This window comes from Hylobates moloch, unplaced genomic scaffold (assembly GCF_009828535.3).
Source record: "Hylobates moloch isolate HMO894 unplaced genomic scaffold, HMol_V3 SCAFFOLD_10, whole genome shotgun sequence".
Taxonomy (NCBI): Eukaryota; Metazoa; Chordata; class Mammalia; order Primates; family Hylobatidae; genus Hylobates; species Hylobates moloch.
The window spans coordinates 108,492,087-108,513,215 of NW_026652285.1; the positions used below are offsets into that span (position 1 = coordinate 108,492,087).

General features: G+C 54.8%; 2 protein-coding genes across 9 annotated transcripts in view; one reads left to right on the top strand and one right to left on the bottom strand.

Annotated features, from left to right (window-relative positions):
• Nucleotides 1–7,757, bottom strand: part of ENTR1 (endosome associated trafficking regulator 1) — a 9,054-nt gene extending 1,297 nt beyond the window's left edge. Inside the window, exons 1-10 of one of the 5 annotated variants that reach the window (XM_058445100.1) lie at nucleotides 7,483–7,679; nucleotides 7,245–7,394; nucleotides 7,029–7,122; nucleotides 6,151–6,219; nucleotides 4,965–5,077; nucleotides 4,309–4,725; nucleotides 3,061–3,134; nucleotides 2,247–2,358; nucleotides 1,777–1,839; nucleotides 1,202–1,341 (exon numbers count right to left, since the gene is read on the bottom strand). In XM_058445100.1, the coding sequence (XP_058301083.1) occupies nucleotides 1,202–1,341; nucleotides 1,777–1,839; nucleotides 2,247–2,358; nucleotides 3,061–3,134; nucleotides 4,309–4,725; nucleotides 4,965–5,077; nucleotides 6,151–6,219; nucleotides 7,029–7,122; nucleotides 7,245–7,337 (1,175 nt within the window). In that variant the 5' untranslated portion in view covers nucleotides 7,338–7,394; nucleotides 7,483–7,679. Of the gene's footprint in view, nucleotides 1–1,201; nucleotides 1,342–1,776; nucleotides 1,840–2,246; nucleotides 2,359–3,060; nucleotides 3,135–4,308; nucleotides 4,726–4,964; nucleotides 5,078–6,150; nucleotides 6,220–7,028; nucleotides 7,123–7,244; nucleotides 7,395–7,482 lie in introns of all 5 variants that reach the window. The other 4 variants (XM_032165668.2, XM_032165669.2, XM_032165666.2 and 1 more) reach the window with 4 other exon arrangements.
• On the top strand, nucleotides 7,758–20,941 carry PMPCA (peptidase, mitochondrial processing subunit alpha). Of its 4 annotated transcripts, none has more exons than XM_032165663.2 (13): nucleotides 7,758–7,883; nucleotides 9,146–9,348; nucleotides 9,639–9,718; nucleotides 9,959–10,041; nucleotides 11,676–11,770; nucleotides 13,416–13,516; nucleotides 14,083–14,346; nucleotides 15,195–15,287; nucleotides 15,733–15,851; nucleotides 16,006–16,096; nucleotides 16,220–16,282; nucleotides 18,855–18,999; nucleotides 20,123–20,937. In XM_032165663.2, exons 1-13 carry the CDS (start codon nucleotides 7,813–7,815, stop codon nucleotides 20,290–20,292), a joined length of 1,578 nt encoding a protein of 525 aa, XP_032021554.1. In that variant the 5' UTR covers nucleotides 7,758–7,812; the 3' UTR covers nucleotides 20,293–20,937. The 4 variants fall into 4 exon arrangements, with proteins under 4 accessions (XP_032021554.1, XP_032021555.1, XP_032021553.1 ...); XM_032165664.2 differs by lacking the exon at nucleotides 20,123–20,937 and adding an exon at nucleotides 19,635–20,065; XM_032165662.2 differs by lacking the exon at nucleotides 20,123–20,937 and having other exon boundaries at nucleotides 18,855–20,065.
• Nucleotides 20,942–21,129: the final 188 nt, after the last annotated feature.

Here is a 21,129-nt window from a genome sequence, read left to right on the forward strand (position 1 = left end):
GTGTTCCTGGGAGAAAGGGAGAGGGTTCTGGGGGGAGAAAGGGAAGGAGTTCCAGGGAGAAAGGGGTGGGGTTGGCGGGGGGGGAGAAAGGGACAGGGTTCCCGGGAGAAAGGGAGAGGGTTCTGGGGGGAGAAAGGGAGAGGGTTCTGGGGGGAGAAAGGGAAGGGGTTCCAGGGAGAAAGGGGTGAGGTTTGCGGGGGGGAGAAAGGGACAGGGTTCCTGGGAAAAAGGGAGAGGGTTCTGGGGGGAGAAAGGGAAGGGGTTCCAGGGAGAAAGGGGTGGGGTTGGCGGGGGGGAGAAAGGGACAGGGTTCCTGGGAGAAAGGGAGAGGGTTCTGGGGGGAGAAAGGGGGGGAGAAAGGGATAGTGTTCCTGGGAGAAAGGGAGAGGGTTCTGGGGGGAGAAAGGGAAGGAGTTCCAGGGAGAAAGGGGTGGGGTTGGCGGGGGGGGAGAAAGGGACAGGGTTCCCGGGAGAAAGGGAGAGGGTTCTGGGGGGAGAAAGGGAGAGGGTTCTGGGGGGAGAAAGGGAAGGGGTTCCAGGGGGAGAAAGGGACAGGGTTCCTGGGAGAAAGGGAGAGGGTTCTGGGGGGAGAAAGGGAAGGGGTTCCAGGGAGAAAGGGGTGGGGTTTGCGGGAGGCAGAAAGGGACAGGGTTTGGGGAGGAGAAAGGGAAAGGCTCGGGGGAGAATCACAGGTTTTCCACTCCTAGCTCCTCTTTGAGGAGACCCATACCTGACTTCACAGGAGACGGCTCCCTTGTTCACAGGGAGTGCTCTGGGGGGGCCAACACCGCCCTGCAGAGCTCAGCCCAGTGGGTGGCAGGCACTCACCACTGTCACAGTGATGGTGGCTGGTGTGTCCCCAGCCAGGCACAGTAGTAAGGGCCTTCTGGGAATTTGCTTTTTCACCAGGAGGGAAACTACCACTATTTCCTTTATTTAGAGCTTTAGTGTCCACAGGTGGTGTGGCTGTCTGCACCACCCAGGTGGGATCAGACACTGCTAGGCAGGTTAGAAAGCCTGTGGTCTGTCCACACCGTGACCCAGAGAGCTAACAGGACCACTGAGCATGCGTCCCTCCCTGCGGCTCCCTGGTCCTCCAGCCACAGTGCCATCAGCCTGGGCCCCCACTCAGGATCACCGACGACCACTCCAATCTCACCCCTTTCCCCGCCAGGCTTCCCAGTGCCTCCCAGGCACTCACTGAATGGAAGCCCGTGCGCTGTTCATGACCACCCGGAGGCTCTGCAAGGCCACATCGGCGTTCTGCTTCACCATGGTCAGGCTGGCGCCCTGGCCGCACCGCAGGGCTTCATTCTCTCGCTGGAAGTTCGAGACCTGCGCCTGAGGGGACGGTTACGGCTAAGGAGAGAACAGCTCCGAGGCGACCCGGCTGAAAGTCAACACCCGGCGAGGCGAGGGCTTACCCGTGGGGGCCTGGCACTCAGGATGGGTGCTCTGGCCTAACTGGGGGCTTGCCTCTGGGACTGGGGGCCTAATGGCTTCCCCTTCACTCCAGTACATGCCCAGCACCCAGCTCTATGGAAACACGGACTCCTACAAGTGGATGCCCTGTGCCAGACCCCAAACTCCCAACAGAGCTCCAGGGCCTCCCTCTGCTTCAGGCCCAGACATGAAGCGGCTGCTGTCCTCATTTGAAGTCCTTTCTCTGCTTGGGCTCAGGGGAAACCCCAGCAGAGTCTTTCGCCTCTTTCTTCCTGAATTCATTATGTGACTCCACAAATCAAAGGAAAACATTGAAGTCCTTTCTTTAATTACCTGGAGCAAACTGATTTCCTGTTTCAGTTTCACGACGTGATTTTCTGCCTTTACAGCCCGTTTCTGTTACCCAAAAAAAAAATAAAAAAAAAAACACAAAAAGCATCACTGATGTCCTCACATCCATACCGGACACGGGCCCCAACCCAGGGAACAGGAGGCCACCCAACCTGGCTGTGGCCCTTCACAGCCCCTGTGCCCCACCGAGTCCTGCCTCCACTCTCAGACCACCCCTGGGAAGGGCTCATCGCGCAGCGTCTGTGCTCTGGCCTCCCACTCCCCACGGATGCCCTCGTGGGCCAGCTATCCCCAGGCACAGCGAGACAGCGATCTCAAGGGACACCGGTCCCAGAGAGCCACATGGCCCCGCTCCCAAGGGCAGGCTGCACCAGCTGCTGAGGACGGCAGCACTTGCTCAGGAGCGCTCCTGCCCCACCCAGCTCGTCCGATTCAGATAAAGAAGCCCATACGGTCATCAGCTCCAGGTTGTGCTCCACCTGCTGAACCACCGACTCCAAGTCCTGGTAGTCGCTTTCCTCCTTGATCATTTTTGCTTCTAATTTCCGCTCAAGTGTCCTCACCCTTGTTAAAGAAAAACCAGCGTTGTTAATTTCTGTGGCTACTTTTAAGAGGACTACAAAAAGATACCTCCTTAGCCAGATAAAACCCGCTAAGAGCCTGTGATGGAATGGGTCTCAGGCACAGAGGGGAGGCAGCAGCAGCCTCAGGCCTGGACCTGCAGCCACCAGGCAGGCGTGCAGGGAACGGCTCTCACAGCACTGCTGCTCCGACAAGGCGTTTGGTGGCTTTTTGTCTAAAGTTTAAAATAAACCTCGGCCAGGCGCCGTGGCTCACGCCTATAATCCCAACACTTTAGGAGCCTGAGGCGGGAGGATTCCTTGAGCCGAGGAGTTTGAGACAAGCCTGGGCAACATAGTGAGACCCTGTCTCTACAGAAATAAGATTTAAAAATTAGCCAGGTGCAGTGGCGAATGCCTGGTCCCAGCTACTCAGGAGGCTGAGATGGGAGGATCGCTGGAGCCAAGGAGGTCAAGGCTGCAGTGAGCCGTGATTGCGCCACTGCACCCGAGCCTGGGTGACGCAGGAAGACTCTGTCTCAAAATAAACTTTTACGCAGAACAGAGAAATGTGTTTGATGCTGAACATTTACATACAATAAAACCCAGATCTGGTTTGACTCTGATTACTTCATTATCATTTAAAAACGGATTTCCCTGTGGATTAGATGTTGTGGATTGCATTCCTAACTAAAAGCTTACATACATTTCTGTTTGAGCTTCAGAGAAGCTCTGAACCTCATTCAGCTTTCTTCTCAGCTTAGAATTTTCATCTTTCAGCTGTGGAGAGAGAACATCCTTATTAGAAAGTCAGCATGTCTCGCTCAAAAGGGCACGTGCTTCTGCAGTCTGGCTCTAGAGCCTCCTGAGAAGCAGAGATGGCTGGGTCAGTGCAGCGTCCACCTGCAGCCACTACAGAGGAAGACCACAGACGGAGGCGGGCACTTTTCAAAGACCTGTGGTCACAGATGCCAGTTAATTTTACTCAGAGGCAGGGGGCAGTGGCTCGCACCTGTAATCCCAGCACTTTGGGAGGCCGAGGCGGGTGGATCACAACGTCAGGAGTTGGAGACCAGCCTGGCCAACATGGTGAAACCCCCGTCTCTACTAAAAATACCAAAATTAGCTGGGCGTGGTGGCGGGCGCCTGTAGTCCCAGCTACTCGGGAGGCTGGGGCAGGAGAATCGCTTGAACCCAGGAGGTGGAGGTTGCGTGAGCCGAGATCGTGCCACCGCACTCCAGCATGAGCAACAGAGACACTGTCTCAGGAAAAAAAAAAAAATTTTTTTTTTTGAAACAGAGTTTCGCTCTTGTCGCCTAGGCTGGAGTACAATGGTGCGATCTCGGCTCACACAACCTCCACCTCCCGGGTTCAAGCGATTCTCCTGCCCCAGCCTCCCGAGTAGCTGGGACTACAGGCGCCCGCCACCACGCCCAGATAATTTTGGTATTTTTAGTAGAGACGGGGGTTTCACCATGTTGGCCAGGCTGGTCTCAAACTGCTGACCTTGTGATCCGCCCGCCTCGGCCTCCCAAAGTGCTGGGATTACAGGCGTGAGCCACTGCGCCCGGCTAAAAAATTTTTTTTTTTACCTCAAAGCTTATAACCTTTTAGATGATTATAATTTTTTAAAAATGTTCCTCCTCTTGGAATACTTAGCAAGATGTCCCTGAGCTGGCAACTGCAGCCCGCCTTTACTGAGGGCACAGCCCTGTGAGTGCCCAACTGCATCCGATTCACAGCTTCTAGCTCACCAGTCCTCTTTAGCCGGTTCTATTCCCACGTGTAACCAGAAGCAAAGTCAAAGGGAAAGTGGATAGCAGGCTGTCACACAAGTCGTCTTGTCCTGGAAATCAAACCAGGCCACCCAGGAGGTAGGATGGCTCCAGGTTCTCCCCGGGAGAAGCCGCTCGGACAGGCACTGTGCCAGAGGGCGCCGCAAGGCTCACTTACTGCTTCATAACTTATCTGCAGCGTCCATAGGTGCCTGTCTCCCAGAGACTCTCCGTGAGACGCAAAGTCTGCGCTAGGACTACCTGCTGGAGAGGCCGGAGACACGCGAGAATCAGTGTCACTCAACGCCCACGGGGGCAGAGACTCAGGCCCTGCCAGCTCCGACGGGGTGGAGAAAAAGGAAGGGTATGTGCTGCAGGGCGACGTGCCGGCAGGGACCCTCTCGGGGTGAGTCTGCTCGATGGCGGATGGCAGGTAGGCCCCACTCCATCCAGTGTCCTCATCCTCCTCCTCATCCAGGAGGTCACTAGCCCCTGTCGGGTCCTCGAAAAATGGCTGCTGATACTCCAGGCCATACCCTCCGGTTTGGGAGGGTGGGGAGTTGTGGTCAAGTCCCAGTGAATGCCTCGAGGCTTCCTAAAAAAAAAAAAACAATGGAGGCCATGCTTCTGAGTCGGAGCGCATCTTCCTTTCTCTGTGTTCTGCCTCGGAACACGAAGAAAGGCCCAATCTCTCTACTGGAAGGAGCCCAGAGCTGCTCCCCAGCACTGACGCCTGCCCTGCTCTGCCACACTCACAATCTCCTCCAAAGGAGGCTGCAGAGGCCAGAACAGAAACGTCCCACAGAGCCATCCCCCACAATGCCGTGGATTTACCTTTGCATAAATTCTGCTGGCCGGATCCTCTTTTGACAGGCCGAGGTTCTTGGTCTTCAAAAACTCTTTAAAGGAGAATGGATTTGCCTCTTCAATATCTTCAAATCTGTCATCTGAAATAACAGACATCACAAATGCATCAAGTCTACTGAAGAGCGTTGAAACGGAACCTTCCTGTTCACCTGTCTTTCCAGAGCATGGCCACATGCGAGATCGGGCAGCCACGCTCGTCATTCTACCATGACTCAGGCGGCACTAAGAAGTGTGAAGGCGGCTGAAGGTGGGCAGTGACAGGGACGTGCGTCTGCATTTGAAATCTTCTCCTTCCACACTATGCTGCTCACTAAAGCTCCCCTGGGGAGCTTTAAAACGACCCAGGCCACCCCACTGCACACACCCAGTTCCCTGTTGTGAGGTCAACCTGTGCTAGGAGTTCTAAAAGCTCCTCAGGTGGCCAGGTGCGGTGGCTCACGCCTGTACTCCCAGCACTGTGGGAGGTCAAGGCGGGTGGATCACGAGGTCCGGAGATCCAGACCATCTTGGCTAACACGGTGAAACCCCGTCTCTACTAAAAATGCAAAAAATTAGCCAGGCGTGCTGGTGGGCGCCTGTAGTCCCAGCTACTCGGGAGGCTGAGGCAGGAGAATGGCATGAACCCGGGAGACGGAGGTTGCAGTGAGCCGAGATCGTGCCACTGCACTCCAGCCTGGGGGACAGAGCGAGACTCCGTATCAAGCAACAACAATAACAAAAAGCTCCTCAGGTGCTGCAAAGCTGGGGACCCGGTCCCCCTTGACCCTCTTCCCGGCTTTCCTACCTAGGTAGCCTAACTAACGCCCACCTTTCCCTTCTCCCTCTTGCCACCGCCTTCCCACCCTCCGGGGACTTAAGCAGCCACACTTGGCCCTCCCAGCTGCGAGCCCCATGTAAAGCTGGCTCCTGTGGCCCCAGCCCCCCAGGTGGGGCTTCCCCGCTCCCTGATGTCCCCTTGCTCAGGTTCTTCTGTCCTTGCACCTCGCTCCTACTCTAGGGTCAAGACTGAACCCTTGAAATCCCACCCCCACCTGCTCTTTTGGGCTCCAGCTACACCACATAGCCAGTCACATTGACAGTCCCGCCACCAGACACGTGCCTGGCAACCTGTGTTGGATGGAGACAAGAAGAAAAGGTTGCTGAACTACTCTACCTCCAAAATGTGTCCCGTGGGCTCCTGACGGGCTCTGCTTAGAACATTTCCCCTTTCCATAGCCAAAATCTGCAAAGAAACAATGTCACCCACCATGCTGGAAGGAAGTCTTTATGACCTCACATTTGGTTTTTTCCTTTGCACATGGAGTCTCCACTGCAGTGGTTCTCACAGTCTAGAGAACTTTTTTTTTTTTTTTGAGACGGAGTCTTGCTCTGTCGCCCAAGCTGGAGTGCAGTGGTGCGATCTCAGCTCCCTGCAAGCTCCGTCTCCTGGATTCACGCCATTCTCCTGCCTCATCCTCCCGAGTAGCTGGGACTACAGGCGCCCACCACCAGACCCGGCTAATTTTTCTGTTTTTGTAGAAACGGGGTTTCACCCTGTTAGCCAGGATGGTCTCGACCTCCTGACCTCATGATCCGCCTGCCTCGGCCTCCCAAAGTGCTGGGATTACAGGCGTGAGCCACTGCGCCCGGTCGGCCGAGAGAACTTCAAAAAAAAAAAAAAAAAACGCCCCCGGGCTTGTAACCCTGGAGATGGCCTGACTTGCAGACTGGCCCTGGTGTCTGTGGTCTGAAAAAGGTTCCTCAGCAGGTTTTGAAGCCCAGCCGGGGCGAGCGTGTCCTCTGGTCTTGTGACAACCCCCGAATGTCCTCAGATCCTGGCATAACCACACAAACACTCCTGCACACCCCGGGCACCCAGCGGCACTTCTGCTTGGGTAGAACAAGGATGAACCAGATCTGGCCACTGCCCGGCTGTGGAGGCAGATGGAATGCTCCAGCTCGGTTTCCAATCACTGCCCACTGGGCGAAGGCACCCCCACTCCAGCCCCAACGAGGAAAGCGGGTGGGCTCCTGCGCTCCCCGGGCACTAACCATCCCGTACTGGAACGGTCTGTCTGGGGGGAGGTCTCCCAGCAACCAGACTGTGAGCTCCTAGCAGAGGACTCCGCCTTTGAATTCCGAGTGCCTGGCACGCAGAGAGCGCTGTGCTCATTGACGGGTCAATGGACGAGCTCGTGCTGCAGCGGAGGTGCCACAGGTGGCGCGGGAACTGGAGGCGTCCCCGGGGCCGGCGCCCTCGTCTCTCACCTGTGTCTCCCACGGAAGCCAGCACCGGGCTGGGCACATAGCACATAAAGGCCGGCGGAATGCCGAAAACGGGGGAGTCCAGGTCCCTGCCATGGGGGCGCTCACAGTCTAGCTGGGGGAGACAAGACCGGCGCTCATAGAACGCTGGAGCTGGAAGCAACGACAACAGTGACTTTACTGCGTGCCGGGGCGGCCGCCGCCCACCTGGACCGCTGGACTCGGCCCCTGCCCCGCTCACCGTCGGGAATGGCGAGGCTCCGGGCTCGGGACAGCGGGGTGGCGCCCGGGCGGCGCGGGTAGCCCGACATTGCCGCGGGCCCGGCGGGGCAGGATCTGCCTAGCCCGGCAGAGGCGGCTCCATGGCCCCGGCTCCGCCCGTGCCGCGGCCCGCGTCGCCCGCCCCCGTCGCCCGCCGCTCGGCCGCCCCCTCTCAGCCGAGCCTCTCGCCGCTGCTTCCGCTCCGAGCACCGGAAGCGAGCGCCGGAACGCCTTGGGCCGTCGCCGAGGGGGAGGGGAAGCCGCGGGGCGGAAGCGGAAGTGACGACTGAAGCAGGGGCGGAGACGCAAGATGGCGGCTGTGGTCCTGGCGGCGACGCGGTTGTTGCGGGGCTCGGGTTCTTGGGGCCATTCGCGGCTGAGGTGAGCCAAAGGCGAGCCAGGCTTCGGCCTGGGGCGGGGGCGGCTCGAGTCTTTCTGGACGCTCCGTCTTTGGTTTCTACAGGTGACATGGCGCCCGTCGGACGGGCTCGCACTTCGGGACACTGGTGTCGTCCCCGAGGCGACGGGGGCCCTGCCTTGCCTTGCGCCTCGAGCCCGGGGACGCAGTCCCATCTGTCTCTCCTCTCCCGGCTGCTGGGTCCTCTCCCCCCCTCACCTCCCGGGTCGACGGGCCTTGTCCGAGGCCATGCCTCATCTCTGCCCCTGCGCTTCACCTGCCGCGTGCTCCCTCAGGAGGCTGAGCCGGTGGGGGCCCAGCTCTGTTAGACCCGCAGAGTTCTGACACCAGGGTCCAGGCTCTCGGTTGCTGCGCTCTGTCCGTTGATCTCTGACGTTTAAGAACCCTTTCCGTCCCCACCGCTTCTCCCGCCCAAGTGACCGGGCCTGCCTTTCCCCACGCTGGAACTTTGTTCCGACAGCACAGGCGTCGCCCCTCCCCACACAACGAGTGCTGTTTCAGGGGTGCGGAGGTGCTGCCTGCAGGAGATGGATACAGACTGGAGCGTGAACAAAATATCGGCAGTCGCGTAAATGCTTTGGAGTAAACAAGCAGCTTTTCGTGATAGAAAATAACAGGAAAGACTAGACTGATGAGGGATAGGCCTCCATCAGGGTGACATTTAAGGGAAGAGCTGAAGAATGAAAGAAGGGGTAGGCATGGGCAAAGGCTTGGCAAGCCCTGGAATAGTGAAGAAGCTTTGAGGATGATGAGTCAAATGTGTTCCAGGAATTGACAGAAGAATCAGTGTGACCAGGACCTATGGGGCTGTTGGGGTTCAAGAGATGAATTTGGAGAGGGAGACGGAGGCCAAGTCACACCCCGCCTTCGGACCAGGTTAATAAGGGATATGGCTTCTAAGACTTCAGTGATGCTGTTGGAGGGCAGAGCTGTTAAGTGCTTTATGTGTACAAACTGCACCTAGAGTGAGTTGCTGTTAATAAGCCCTGTTTTTACAGACATAGCAACTAAGACCCAAAGGATGGAACCAGCTTGCTCCAGGTCCCGTGGCTGAGCCTTTCTTGTCAGTCTCTGCTTTGTCTTCCAAAGTCTGTAGAAATAAGTCCTGTAGAAAGGCAGATACTCAACTTTTAACCCAGACAAAACATAACTAACTGCACCTAACAGGTCATCACAGGTTCATTGTCTCAAGCCTGTTGTAACTGCGTCGCTCTCTCTGTTTTAGGTTTGGACCTCCTGCGTACAGACGGTTTAGTAGTGGTGGTGCCTATCCCAACATCCCCCTCTCGTCTCCTTTACCTGGAGTACCCAAGCCTGTTTTTGCTACAGTTGATGGACAGGAAAAGTTTGAAACCAAAGTAACCACATTGGATAATGGGCTTCGCGTGGCATCTCAGAATAAGTTTGGACAGTTTTGTACAGTAGGAAGTAAGTACTGTTGTGGTGTCGTGGGTGGTCCCGCAGTTTTAACATGCACATGCTTTAGTTGACTGTTAGTTGTAATTAGCATGCCAATTATGAATTGTACCCTGAGTGGAAACAAAGTGTACGATTTCATAAATGTTGACCTACACATACACCTGTGAAACCATCAGCACAATCCCCCTCGTTTAATTAAATCTGATTATCGTGTCATATTGACATTTTAAAATGTTTCTCTTGATTAAATCTTATTTTGAATATCTGATGTAAGCTGTCAATTTTCTTTTTACTACTAGTTCTTATCAATTCAGGATCGAGATATGAAGCGAAATACCTTAGTGGAATTGCTCACTTTTTGGAAAAATTGGCATTTTCGGTCAGTGCCCAGTTTTGTAATTTTTTAGACTATACTTTTGAAGGATGTTTGAGATTTTTCTTGTCTATAATGGTTATTTTAATAAATTATTAAGTTGCTAAGTTAATGCTAATAAAAGACTTTTAAGTTGAAAGATAATGTTTGTACGTGTGTTAAAAGCAAAAGTAAATTTTTAAAAAAAATTGTATTTTAGTGATAGCCTGGATTGCTTATTTAGCTTTTCTTATTTATTTTTACTAGTCTACTGCTCGATTTGACAGCAAAGATGAAATTCTGCTTACGTTGGAAAAGCATGGGGGTATTTGTGACTGCCAGACATCAAGGTACACCAGCTTTTACATACAAACTGACTTTGGGTCCGTGGGAAGTGACGTTCTTGTCGTTGCTCAGATTCCCTCTGAGCCCCTCCCATCAGGAGGTGTGGAGATTCACGGGGAGAAGTGAGCCCTGTCCTGGATGGAGACTTGGGTGGGCAGCGCTTACACAGAGAAGCACAGCTCCCAGGAGCTCAGTTCACCCCCGTCAGTTCATCCAGGCCATTGGCCGCATGCCAGGGATGTAGAGCAGGCTCTGTTCCCAGATAGAGCAGAGGGCCTCGCATACGTACCGGACCCAGTAGCCAAAGGCGGTAGGAGCCAGGAGGATGAGCAGCTGACTTGGTCTGGAGTTGGAAAAGGAATCATAGGAAACGCAGGGTTGGGCTGTTTCCTGAAGGAGTTTGCTAGACACACAGGTGACAAGGCATTCCAGACCAGGAGACCGCAGGGGCAAAAGGCACCAAGCCAGGGAGGTGCCGGCTGCTTGGTGGAGGGAGGGGGCGGTGTTGCCTGGAGCACAGTGCAGTGGTCTTTGCATGCCAGGTGTGGAGCTTGTTCAGAAAGCACTGGGCAATGTGAGATGGGTGACTATAGATCACAGATTTTTAAAATTGTTGATATTTTAAGTTTGAATGCTAAAAAAATTATACATAAAAGGCACATTAAATGCTAAGAATTAAAGTTAGCTTGGAGGTAACACATTCACATTCTAAAACGAGGCCTCTTAATACCCCCTGACTCCCAGCTGCCCCTGCCAGGTTCCTGCCTGGTGTGTTTGATTCTCCAACTCTCGCCTCGAATCTCACTCATCCCAGATTAACTCCTTTCTCTGGCCAGGTGGCTGGTGTCCTGACTCAGACCCAGCCGCCCTCGCCCTCAGCTCAGGCTTTTGTTCTTGCCATTCTCCCCACGTGGGCCGAAGTCACTGAGAATGGCTCCTCTTTAGGGTGAAGGTCCAGCCAAGTCCCCTCTTCAGAGGCACTGGTGACCGCGTCCTGCCTCCCAAGCTCCGTCTTCTTCGCGGCTGTTGCGTCTGTTCTGCATGATCTCACTTGATCATACTTGATCTCAGATCCTCCCATGGTTTTGTGCCTGTCCCATGGGCCAGCTCTGTGCGCTTCTGACTGTGCAGTGCTTCATGCCGGGAACAGATGTTACAGCGAGACAGAAGCTCCATACAAGCCAGCCATTACTGTCCCCTAAGCCAGCCAAGGCCGGGCATGTTTCCACACTCACCAGTGGGTTCATTCAGTCAACGGGAGGCTGGGATGAAACACTTCACCTTTTGAGAGAGACTTAGTTACAAAAACCTCTATCAGAAGTGGCTCCATTTTGACTCAAGCTGTGTGTAGCTGTGAGTCCTGCCTACCAAGCATTCACACTGTAAGACAGGAAAAGAGAAAGGGGAAAAGTGTCTGCTGTTCCCCGACGAAGGGAGGAGGTGCCCCTGGCGCGCAAAGCCCAAGGGTCCCTGAAATGTCTGCTGGGCCCCAACAAAAGGTAGGAGGTGCCCCTGGCACACAAAGCCCAAGCGCCCCTGAAATGTCTGCTGGGCCCCAACAAAAGGTAGGAGGTGCCCCTGGCTGTTGAGCAGAGTGTGAGTTCAGGGCCTGGTATTGTGGGCTTGTTTTTTCTTCCAGAGACACCACCATGTATGCTGTGTCTGCTGATAGCAAAGGCTTGGACACGGTGGTCGGCTTACTGGCTGATGTGGTTCTGCAGCCCCGGCTAACAGGTGTGGATCGCAGCCGCTGGCGTTTGAAGTGGGCCTGGACATAGGGAAGACCGGAAAGGTTTGCAGAAGCCCTGTAGCCGTGAGAAAGAGCACCATGTAATTGGAGCTTTAGGCCAACACAAAGTGATAGCGAGATCTCATCAGACATAGCGCTGGGGCTGGGCATGGTGGCTCACACCTGGAATCCCAGGACTTTGGGAGGCTCAGGCAGGCAGATCGCTTGAGCCCAGGAGTTTGAGACCAGCCTGGGTAACATGGCGAAACCCTGTCTCTACAAAAAAGATACAAGAATTAGCTGGGTGTGGTTGCTTACACTTAGAGTCCTAGCTACTCGGGAGGCTGAGGTAGGAAGATGGGTTGAGGCTGCAGTGAGCCACGATTGTGCCACTGCACTCCAGCCTGGGCAACAGAGTGAGGCTCTGTCTCAAAGAAAGAAAGGAAGAAAGAAATAGTGCTAGTAGCCAGGCGTGCTGGCTCACACCTGTAATCCCAGCATTTAGGGATGCAGAGATGGGAGGATCACTTAAGCCCAGGAGTTCAAGACCAGCCTGAGTAACACAGCAAGACTCTGTTCCCCACAAAAAGGAAAAAAACCACTGGTGATTGTAAAAGTCCTTGGTGTTTGAGAGAGTGTGTATTTGAGACATCTGTGCTCTGGGATGTTTTTAGTGAAATTGGTTCTTTCGTTTCGGAAGGGCACCTCAGACTGTCTTTAAATAAGTGGAATGGTGTGTGCCAGAAATTTCCATTTCACTGTTTCCATTACCCTCCTCAGCCTTGCAGATGGTAGGACTTTGAGTCCCTGTCAGGGGAGGACCAGGAGAGGGGAATGTTGCCTTTTCCAGATACCCTAAGGGTGCACTGTTTCACAGCAGCTTGATCTTGGCATTCAAAGGCTACAGTCCCACATTAAGATCTTGTTGTCACAACTGATGAAAGGCACCCTTGACATGTGTCTGTGCCGCTGTTTCTTTTTGGAGATAGAGTCTCGCTGTGTCACCCAGGCTGGAATGCAGTGGCGCGATCTTGGCTCACTGCAACCTCCACCTCCTGAATCAAGTGATTCTCCTGCCTCAGCCTCCTGAGTAGCTGGGATTACAGGCGCCCGCCACCACGCCCAGTTAATTTTTGTATTTTTAGTAGAGATGGGGTTAATTTTTGTATTTTTAGTAGAGATGGGGTTTCACAGTGTTGGCTGGGCTGGTCTTGAACTCCTGACCTCAGGTAATCCACCCACCTCGGCCTCCCAAAGTGCTGGGATTACAGGCGTGAGCCACCGAGCCCAGCATGTGCCTCTGTTTCTAAGCACCTTCGTGTCTGGTCTTGTGTCCTCACAGCAGCACTTGGGACGGACAGTTCCAGTGTCTTTGGTGCCTTTCACCAGCAAGGAAGCCAGGGCTTAGCAGGCTCACGTGGCTGCTTCATGGCTGAGGCGGGTTGAGAGGCCCAAGCCCCACAGTTCCTGCTCCCTGTAGCAGTCCCCCTCACTCACACAAGCACCCAGTCTGCCCCGGATGAAGGCAGAAGTGACTGCCAACAGCCACCAACAGGCGACACCCAGGCCAGCACACAAGCTGTGGGTCACTGCTGTGTTCCTCATCTGCACCTGTGCAGACTGAGCCCTCGCCTTTGGGTTCTCTTGCAGATGAAGAAGTCGAGATGACGCGGATGGCGGTCCAGTTTGAGCTGGAGGACCTGAACCTGCGGCCTGACCCAGAGCCACTTCTCACCGAGATGATTCATGAAGTAAAATGTCAAACTCGAGAATGCCCCTGCATCTGACACAGTGGTCCTTGCGACACCAGGGGTGGTGGGGAGGGGTTGGCTTGTCTCCTTGGTGTTGTCCTTGCAGGTTATGGATATATACAGAACTTTTTTTGTTTTTTGAGATGAGATTTCTCCACATTGCCTACACTGGTCACGCACTCCTGGGCTCAGCTCAGGTGATCCTCCTGCCTCTGCCTCCCAAGTAGCTGGGATTACAGGCGTGAGTCACCGCACCCAGCTTAGAACATTCTTGATTTCTGAGTCTGCTGTTTATACAATGTTCGTATTTTCCAGTTTTTATAGTAACTAGGTCTTTACTACTAAACACAATTAATCTTAGGCTTTTTGTGAATTTGTGTTCTGGAGAAGCAGATTTTACTCTTTTTATCAATACGCACGCAGCTGCTATTGCCAGACTGCAAGTAAAATATCAGCTCGCGTCGGATTTTCCCAGGGTGGCTGCAGACGGGCGCTGGTGCTGCTTGTTGGAGGAAGCCTGGTTGTGCTGTCTTCAGTCACCTGTGTCTGTGGCTCTTCCTCATTAGGCGGCTTACAGGGAGAACACAGTTGGCCTCCACCGTTTCTGCCCCACAGAAAACATAGCAAAGATCAACCGAGAGGTGCTGCATTCCTACCTGAGGAACTACTACACTCCCGACCGTATGGTGCTGGCCGGTGTGGGCGTGGAGCACGAGCATCTGGTGGACTGTGCCCGGAAGTACCTCCTGGGGGTCCAGCCGGCCTGGGGGAGCGCAGAGGTCGTGGATATTGACAGATCTGTGGCCCAGTACACTGGGGGGATTGCCAAGGTGAAGTGGCGGGAATGTCTCATGGCCTCGGGTGGGGAACACATCCCCTGGCCCGTGGTGTGGCGTGTTTTTGTATTGATTCTGAGGGTGATAGGTGTTGACTGCACCTGTAGCTTTTCCTTAACACATACTGTAGTCCCACAACAGGGCATGGAATATGTCCCCTGCTGAGGGTGAGTGCTGCTAGGCCTGAGTGCAACCCCCGCAGAAGGTGGACGCAGTTCTTTCCTCTAGGGGAGTGGGTCTGCCACTGCCCTGCATTGCATTTTTTTTTTTTTTTTTTTTTTTTTTTTTTTGAGATGGAGCCTTGCTCTGTCACCCAGGCTGGAGTGCAGTGGTGCAATCTCGGCTCACTGCAACCTCCACTTCCCGGGTTCAAGTGATTCTTCTACCTCAGCTTCCCGAGTAGCTGGGATTACCACCATGCCCGGCTAAATTTTGTATAGAGATGGGGTTTCACTGTGTTGGCCAGGCTGGTCTCAAACTCCTGACCTCATGATCTGCCTGCCTCGGCCTCCTAAAATGCTGGGATTACAGGCGTGAGCCACCGCGCCCAGCTTATATATGTGTGTGTATATATATATATATATATATATTTTTTTTTTTTTTTTTTTTGTCTTTTTGGTAGAGATGGAGTTTTTGCCACGTTGCCCAGGCTGGTCTTGAATTTCTGGACTCAAGTGATCTGCCCACCTTGGCTTCCCAAAGTGCTGGGATTTTAGGCATCAGCCACTGTGCCTGGCTGGCACTGTTTTTCTGTGTAACCACTCTGAAGATGATCTCATCTGGGGTTTGCGAGCCCTCACTGTTTTTCATATGGCAACACTTGCTTGTTTTCTTGGTTATAGCTAGAAAGAGACATGTCCAATGTCAGCCTGGGCCCGACCCCCATCCCCGAGCTCACGCACATCATGGTTGGACTGGAGAGCTGCTCCTTCCTGGTGAGTCCTGGTGCTGGGTTTGATGGCGTTCCTGATGCAGTGTGGCTGGTTCAGCCAGCCCTGCCCTCCGTCGCTGGTGTTCGACGGCACTCCTGACATGGCTTGGGCTGCCCACACAGCTCTGCCCTCTGTCCCTGGCGTCCCACGGCGTTCCTGACGCGGTGTGGGCGGCTCAGCCAGCTCTGCCTTCCGTCCCTGGCGTCCCACGGCGCTCCTGACGCAGTGTGGGCGACTCAGCCAGCTCTGCCCTCTGTCCCTGGCATCTGACGGCACTCCTGACGTGGCGTGGGCGGCTCAGCCCGCTTTGCCCTCTGTCCCTGGCATCCAGCGGCACTCCTGACACAGTGTGGGCGGCTCAGCCAGCTCTGCCCTCCGTCTCTGGCGTCCCACGGCGCTCCTGATGCGGCGTGGGCGGCTCAGCCAGCTGTGCCCTCTGTCCCCGCAGGAGGAGGACTTCATCCCCTTTGCGGTGTTGAACATGATGATGGGCGGAGGCGGCTCCTTCTCAGCTGGCGGGCCTGGCAAGGGCATGTTCTCCAGGCTCTACCTCAACGTGCTCAACAGGTTGGTTGCACTCTTTTCTGTATCCTCAGGCCACCAGGCCAGGCCAGGTGTGTTTTTGGACCATGAGGCCACCTTCCAGGTGACTTTTTTCCAGTTTCCCATGGCCTGATCCTGGCGAATCCCCTTCACTCCTGTGACTCTCGCTTCCTCCCAGGCACCACTGGATGTATAACGCGACCTCCTACCACCACAGCTACGAGGACACTGGTCTCCTCTGCATCCACGCCAGTGCTGACCCAAGACAGGTGAGGGCCCCGCCTGCCGCCGTCCTCAGTGCGGCTGCCTGTCCAGACCTGGCGTCCCTGCCTAGATGGGTCAGCAGGCTGGGGGCGCAGGCCACACTGTTACTGCCTTGCCCTTCTTCACAGGTTCGAGAAATGGTAGAAATCATCACAAAGGAGTTTATTTTAATGGGCGGAAGCGTGGACGCGGTGAGTGCAGTGTGGCGCCACTTCCAGGCCTTCCTGTGGGGTCTGACAGGAGACAGCCACGTTGTAGGAGTGGCCACCTGTGGGCCTGGTCCCCGAGCCTCAGGGCCAAGGTCCCGGCAGGGCAGGGCGGCCAGGGAGGCACAGCCTGGGGCTGAGTTGCTCCACCTGGGAGCCCGCTGAGGCTGTTCTTCCCTGGTCCAAACCCCAAAAACAGAAAAACAGACCACCACCCTCCCCCAGCGCTCGGTCCACTTCTTCTTTCTCTGAGCCACTGGGTGAGTCGTGGGACTGTCCGTGTGACCCTCTCAGCTTTGCTGGCGAAACACTGGAGGAGTTTGTGCGTCCTCCTCAGCCGCCCCTGTGAGGTGACTGGGGTGAAGCAGCTCGCACAGGTGGGCTGCAGCGTGGGGTGTCTCGAGCCTTTCCCTGGCTCCATTGTATGTTTGAAACTGTATTTGTTTACCAGGTTTTTTTTTCTTATTTTTAAGATGGAGTCTCACTGTGTCACCCAGGCTGGAGTGCAGTAGCTCAAATTTGGCTCACTGCAACCTCCACCTCCCGGGTTCAAGCGATTCTCCTGCTTCAGCCTCCCAAGTAGCTGGGATTACAGGCATGCACCACCATGCCTGGCTAATTTTTGTATTTTTAGTGGAGACGGGATTTCGCCATGTTGGCCAGGATGGTCTCAAACTCCTGACCTCAAGTGATCCACTGCCTCGGCCTCCCGAGGTGCTGGGATTACAATTACAGGTGTGAGCCACCGTGCTTCCCTGTTTACTAATTTTTTAAGCTTAGTTTTTGATGCCTTATATGTTTGGGAACCTTGTTACTTCCTGGACCAGAAATGGTACAAATAAACAAGTTTTATACACACTCTTTTTTTTTTTTTTTTTAAAGACAGAGTCTTGCTCAGGCTGGAGTGCAGTGGCACGATCTCAGCTCACTGCATCCTCCACCTTCCGGGTTCAGGTGATTCTCCTACCTTAGCCTCCTGAGTAGCTGGGATTACAGGCAAGGTGATTCTCCTACCTTAGCCTCCTGAGTAGCTGGGATTACAGGCACCCACCACCACACTTGGCTAATTTTTTGTATTTTTAGTAGAGATGGGGTTTCACCATGTTGGCCAGGCTGGTCTTGAACTCCTGACCTCAAGTCATCTGCCCATCTCGGTCTCCCAAAGTGCTGGGATTACAGGTGTGAGCCATTGCACCCAGCCCCATGGCTAATTTTTGTATTTTTAGTAGAGACGGGGTTTCACCATGTTGGCCAGACTGGTCTCAAACCACTGACCTCAGGTGATCCACCTGCCTTGGCCTCCCGAAGTTCTGGAATTAACAGGCGTGCGCCACTGCACCCGGCCAGGAAAAAAAGCATTCAAGAAATAAAATTGTGGTTGAATTAATATGCTTCAGTTCCACTAGTGCGCTGCTAGAAAAACAGTTCTCCACTAATGTGAAGTCAACTTGAAATAAATATGAAGTATTTAGATATTTGCCTAAAGTTGCAAAAAGACCTGCCTAAATTAAGAATTGTTTTACTTAAAAGAAATGGTATAGAGGCCAGGTCCGGTGGTTTATGCCTGTTATCCCAGCACTTTGGGAGACCAAGGTGGGAGGATCACTTGAGCCCAGGAGTTCAAGACTGGCCTGGGCAACATAACAAGACCCTGTGTCTATTTAAGAAAAAAAAAAAAAAAGATGTAGAATGTCTGCGGCCCATCAGTTTTGGTGTTTGTTTTTCAATGTGCTGGCTCCTAGATCTGCTGGCATGTCTTTCTCACAGCACCCCTGCCTGTGCCCTAAGACAGTCTGAAGGCAGCCTAGGACCTGCACTGCCTCCCTCAGAACCTCCCAGGGACTTTGCTAAAATCAGCTGCCTGGGCCTTGCACCAGAGGCATCCGGGGAAGCCCCAGAACCTGTGTTTCATTTGTTTTCCCCCCTGATTTTGCCGTGTGGTCACTTTGGGGTCCTGGCATTTAGGAGTTGACTATTTTACCTTCTCCCGCTGCCTGTCACACGGTGAAAAGAACTCAAGGGAGGCAGATTGCTCCCGTATTTCAAGTGTGGTAGAAGCCGGGTAACACATAGCACAGCCCTTCTCTAGAAAACCCGAAGGGGAGACCAGCAGGGTTGCCTGTGACTTGGGCCTGGGTTCCCTTTTTTTTTTTTGAGACAGAGTCTCGCTGTGTTGCCCAGGCTGGAGTGCAGTAGTGTGATCTCAGCTCACTGCAAGCTCCGCCTCCTGGGTTCGCGCCATTCTCTTGTCTCAGCCTCCTGAGCAGCTGGGACTACAGGCACCCGCCACCACGCGTGGCTAATTTCTTTTTGTATTTTTAGTAGAGAAGGGGTTTCACTGTGTTAGCCAGGATGGTCTCAATCTCCTGACCTTGTGATCCGCCTGCCTCAGCCTCCCAAAGTGCTGGGATTACAGGCGTGAGCCACTGCTCCCGGCTTCCCTTCCCTTTCTTATGTTCAGCTTTGGGCACAGAGATGGCCTTTTGCCATTGCTTTAGTGGGGGTGGAAGGTGGCACGGGGTGGGTGTGTGCTCACCTGACCGGACTCTGGCCCCAGGTGGAGCTGGAACGAGCCAAGACGCAGCTGACGTCCATGCTCATGATGAACCTGGAGTCCAGGCCTGTGATCTTCGAGGATGTGGGGAGGCAGGTGCTGGCTACTCGCTCCAGAAAGCTGCCGCACGAGCTGTGCATGCTCATCCGTGAGTACCGCAGGGGTAGTGAGGGGCTGCCACAGGCCTCGGCCAGGCTCAGAGGAGGCCATCTTGCCCTCCCGCAGGCCGTGGTGGGCCTGTGGTATGTCCATCACACCCGGAATCTGGGGCCTTCACCAGTTGTCCTCAGCAGGGGCGGCCAAGGGCAGGGCCGTGGGGTCGCAGACCTGGTCTCACTTCTTGGCCCCACCAGGTACCTGCTGCCTCCTTGGCAGGTGACCCCACCCTCTGCACCCCTGGGAGGGGCTGTCACCACTGCCCAGAGTTGTTAAAGAGTACTCAAGTTAGTAGGTGAAAAGGGCTCAGTAGAGGACTGCTACGTTGTACGTGGAGTAGCAGTGGCTCGGAATGCCGCTGTACCGTTGCTGGCTCTCTGGCAGGAGTCTCAGCCCCAGGTTTCCGGGGCCCCCATGAGTGACCTTAGGAGGTCTGAATTTCCTGAAACTGTGTGCCAAGTTGTATGTGCATTGGACTCTTCTGGGCGACAGGCTTAAAACCTGGCACAGGCTGCCTGTTAAGTTGGGGTGGCTTGGGCTTAGGGTGTCACCTGTGGGCATCTCCTGTCCGGGCCTGGAGTCCCGGGCATTTGCCCTGCCCCATGTGGTCCCTTGTCCTTCCCTCAGGAGCGCCCGCTTAAATCCTCGAGCGAGTGTCCAGCCTCCCTCGGGCCTCATCTTCTGTAGAAAACAGACCCACGTGGACCTAATCACTCCTGTCCTGGGGTTCCTGGGTGCAGCCATTTGGCCCCCTCTCACCCCACACTTCTGTCCATGCGGCCCTCAGGGGCTCAGGGTTTTCTCTGCAGACCCGTCCTAAAGTGAGCTCATCAGACACGGAGCTCGCTCTTCTGTAAGTGTAACTCTTCTTGGGTGGCTTTGTCCTACATTTTTAAGTCATTGCCATGTCCCCATTTACTGAGAACTCACTTCTGTCACTTTTGGACTCACCCTTGGCTACACCCAGTGGCTGCCTTTGGGCCCAGGTGCCCCCAGCAGCAGCACAGCGTGAGTGAGTGGCATAGACCAGCCACCCCCTCCGTGTGTTTACTGACACAGCCTCAGCATGGAGGCCGTGCTGCGCCTGTGTGACGTGCGGTTGCCCTCTGCACTAGGCAACGTGAAGCCGGAAGATGTGAAGAGAGTTGCTTCTAAGATGCTCCGAGGGAAGCCAGCAGTGGCCGCCCTGGGTGACCTGACTGACCTGCCCACGTACGAGCACATCCAGACCGCCCTGTCGAGCAAGGACGGGCGCCTGCCCAGGACGTACCGGCTCTTCCGGTAGAGCCGCTCCCCGGCCTGACAGACCCAGGAGCTGCAGCTGGAGCCCGTTCCCGTGCGTGTTAGTTTGGACACGAATTTAGTCTAAAAAGCTGGTTGTATAAACAGTGCAAACAATGTCGCCACAGCACCCACGCAGTTTGCATTCTGTCAGAACTCAATGTGCCGATCAGTGGAGTCAGTATTGAGCCTGACCACCGCAAGCCAGGAGGCAGGTGAAGTGCCCAGCGCTGGAGTGCAGCGTGCCCCGAGGAGGCCGGTCAGCGCTCCCCTCCTCAGGGGCTCTGGGCACGTGGGGCCCCGCAGGTTCCTTGGAGGAGCCCTGAGCCGGGAGGCAGCAGAAACCAACCTATCAGAGCCTCCCGGGAGGCCACTGTGCTCCTGTGTTGAGTACCAGGATTCACCTCTGACAAACGGGACAAGGCAAGGGCCCAGTCAGCTCCAAGGAGCGCGGTCCACGCGTGTGCACACGGCTTCCCTGGTAATAAAGAGCTGGCATCTTAGCACGGTGTTTTCCTTCTCACCTGGGGAGGGGCGGTTCTTAAGGGCTGTCTCAATTGGCAGCTTTTCTAACATGGAGGCCTTCCTCCCTGTGAATCATCTGGTTTGACCCTGTGTCTTGAAGCTGTTCTCATGTGTTTCCTCCCTGAGAATCATCTGGTTTGACCCTGTGTCTTTTTTTTTTTTTTTTTTTTTTTTTGAGACGGAGTCCTGCTCTGTCGCCCAGGCTGGAGTGCAGTGGCACGATCTCGGCTCACTGCAAGCTCCGCCTCCCGGGTTCACGCCATTCTCCTGCCTCAGCCTACCGAGTAGCTGGGACTACAGGCGCCCGCCACCACGC